Here is a 2,104-nt window from a genome sequence, read left to right on the forward strand (position 1 = left end):
TATGTTGTTGCAAGCGATGCGTCATTTAATTAAGACAATATAGCAATTACGTATGAGGCAATTTTTATTAATATTTTATTACCCCCCCCCCCCCCCCCCCACACACACACACACACTGGCTTATTGCACCATTCACAGCACGAAATTTTCAGTACACCCCTAGTAAAATCAGTTTTAGCGACTTCTGATATTGAATCTAGCGACTCGGGTTTTTTAGAGTTGGCAACGCTGTGCAGAGTTGACACTTGACCAGTTGACCAGTTGACCGTCACAGGAGAATGGAGATGAAGATAATAGTCGTTCGTGTATTGTGCTTTCGTTTAATGGTTTAATTCGTATGTACCGATTCGATAGCTCTGAAAGATCAGCATAAGTTATCGCTGTTTCTGGTGTCCCTTCCTTAATGGATGATCTATATGCAGTATTGGGATGCACTAAAAATGCTTCGCCTGAGGAACTGAAGAGGAATTATCATCTACTGGCTATAAAAAATCATCCAGACAAAATGAAAGCTGGTACTGACGATACTAAATTCAAGCAAATTACGGAAGCTTGGCAGATTTTACGTGATCCTGAAACAAGGAAAAAGTACGACGCAGAACAGCTAAACGTCACACGTTGTGAAACACCAGTTGTGTTTGAAATCGTGAATGTCCAAGAAATGGAATATGACGTGACCGCAAGAACGTACTATTACAGTTGTCGATGTGGTGGCTCCTATTCCGTCTGTCGAGATGACTTGTATACGGATACAACGTATGTGAATTGCAGTGAATGCTCTCTAGCAATACTCATTAAGCTGAAGTAATTTATACAGATTATCGAATTTAGGTGACAACGAAAGCATGTAAAAATTTCCTTCGCTGGTAAAACATTCTAAGAAGTTTCCTTCGTTTCTCGTATGGGATGCGTTCCGCTATGAGGTTGTGTAAAAACATGAACAATATTAGAAATAAAGTTTTGACAGTAATACTGTGAGCAAAACTGAAATTGTGTAACACACACTTTTGCTATAGGAAGTAGAACTATTTACAATACACAAGTACTTCTACGAAGTCCTATTAAACGTGAAACTATTTGAAATTCTTCGACGTAATAAGATTCTTTGTGTATTGTGATATTCTTTATTGATACAAAATAGTCTGTTTTCTCTATCTAACTAAATGTTACTCTATTAACTATCTGTGACGTATAGGCACTCATTGTTTGTGTCAAACGAAATACAATATTTATTTATCTATGAATATAATTGCTGTTGGTAAACAAAACACAAGAAAAGAACACTGACATTACCATTGTTGTTACTGGCGACATTAAATTGAAGCAAAAATACTATGCAGAAGCTTGGCAGATTTTGCGTGATCTAGTAACAAGACATAAATATGAAACAGAGCAGGTAAATGTTATAGTGAGAAACTCCAGTTGTGCTTAAACTTTGGCAGTTTAGGAAATAGAAATTGATGGGATTGCTAGAACTCATTATTACAGTTGTTGATATGTGGCTTATATTTTTTATGCCCTGACAGAATCCATCAGTTTTGATGAGTAGGAGAAGGAGAGGGCCACATGAATATTACCATATCCTATCATTCTCATATGCCCCTTTCAGCCAAGTACCTTCAGTGTTTCAAACACAACAGTGTGTGTGTGTCCTAATATTTTTCCAACATATCCCTCTTTACTCACCAAAGCAGCAAGATAAAAACTCCTGAAAGATGGGTATAGATTTTTTTTTTTTTAAACGTCGGTTGCTAATATGTGGAATTTTGGCTCCTGATGGGAAGTAAAGTAATAAACGGCCCCTCAGTACTCTTATAATTTAATATTTTTCTCCATTGAATTATTTTAGTTTCAAATTTTATTACAAACTTGGAATTGCCTTCATCATAAAAATCTACTATATGAAAGTGTTGAAGAGTAAACAAACTTTTTGTGTACCTTTATGATAGCCGACATAGGTGAAATGAGAGTTGTGAAAAGTCATTGCAGGATATGTAATTACACTGCTGATATTAAGTTCAGTCAGTATTGTAGACTCAGCCAAAACCTACTTGCAGTCTCAATGTAACGAAACTTTGAGTGGCTCTTTTGTAACTGATGTTGT

At 36.2% G+C, this 2,104-nt stretch overlaps 1 protein-coding gene across 1 annotated transcript; it reads left to right on the top strand.

Moving 5' to 3' along the window:
• The first annotated feature begins 262 nt into the window (after nucleotides 1–262).
• On the top strand, nucleotides 263–1,815 carry LOC124622186 (dnaJ homolog subfamily C member 24-like). The gene has a single exon (XM_047147831.1). The coding sequence runs from the start codon at nucleotides 404–406 to the stop codon at nucleotides 806–808; it is 405 nt and encodes a 134-aa protein (XP_047003787.1). The 5' UTR covers nucleotides 263–403; the 3' UTR covers nucleotides 809–1,815.
• The last annotated feature ends 289 nt before the right edge of the window (nucleotides 1,816–2,104 follow it).

Source organism: Schistocerca americana, chromosome 7 (assembly GCF_021461395.2).
Source record: "Schistocerca americana isolate TAMUIC-IGC-003095 chromosome 7, iqSchAmer2.1, whole genome shotgun sequence".
In the NCBI taxonomy this organism is placed as follows: Eukaryota; Metazoa; Arthropoda; class Insecta; order Orthoptera; family Acrididae; genus Schistocerca; species Schistocerca americana.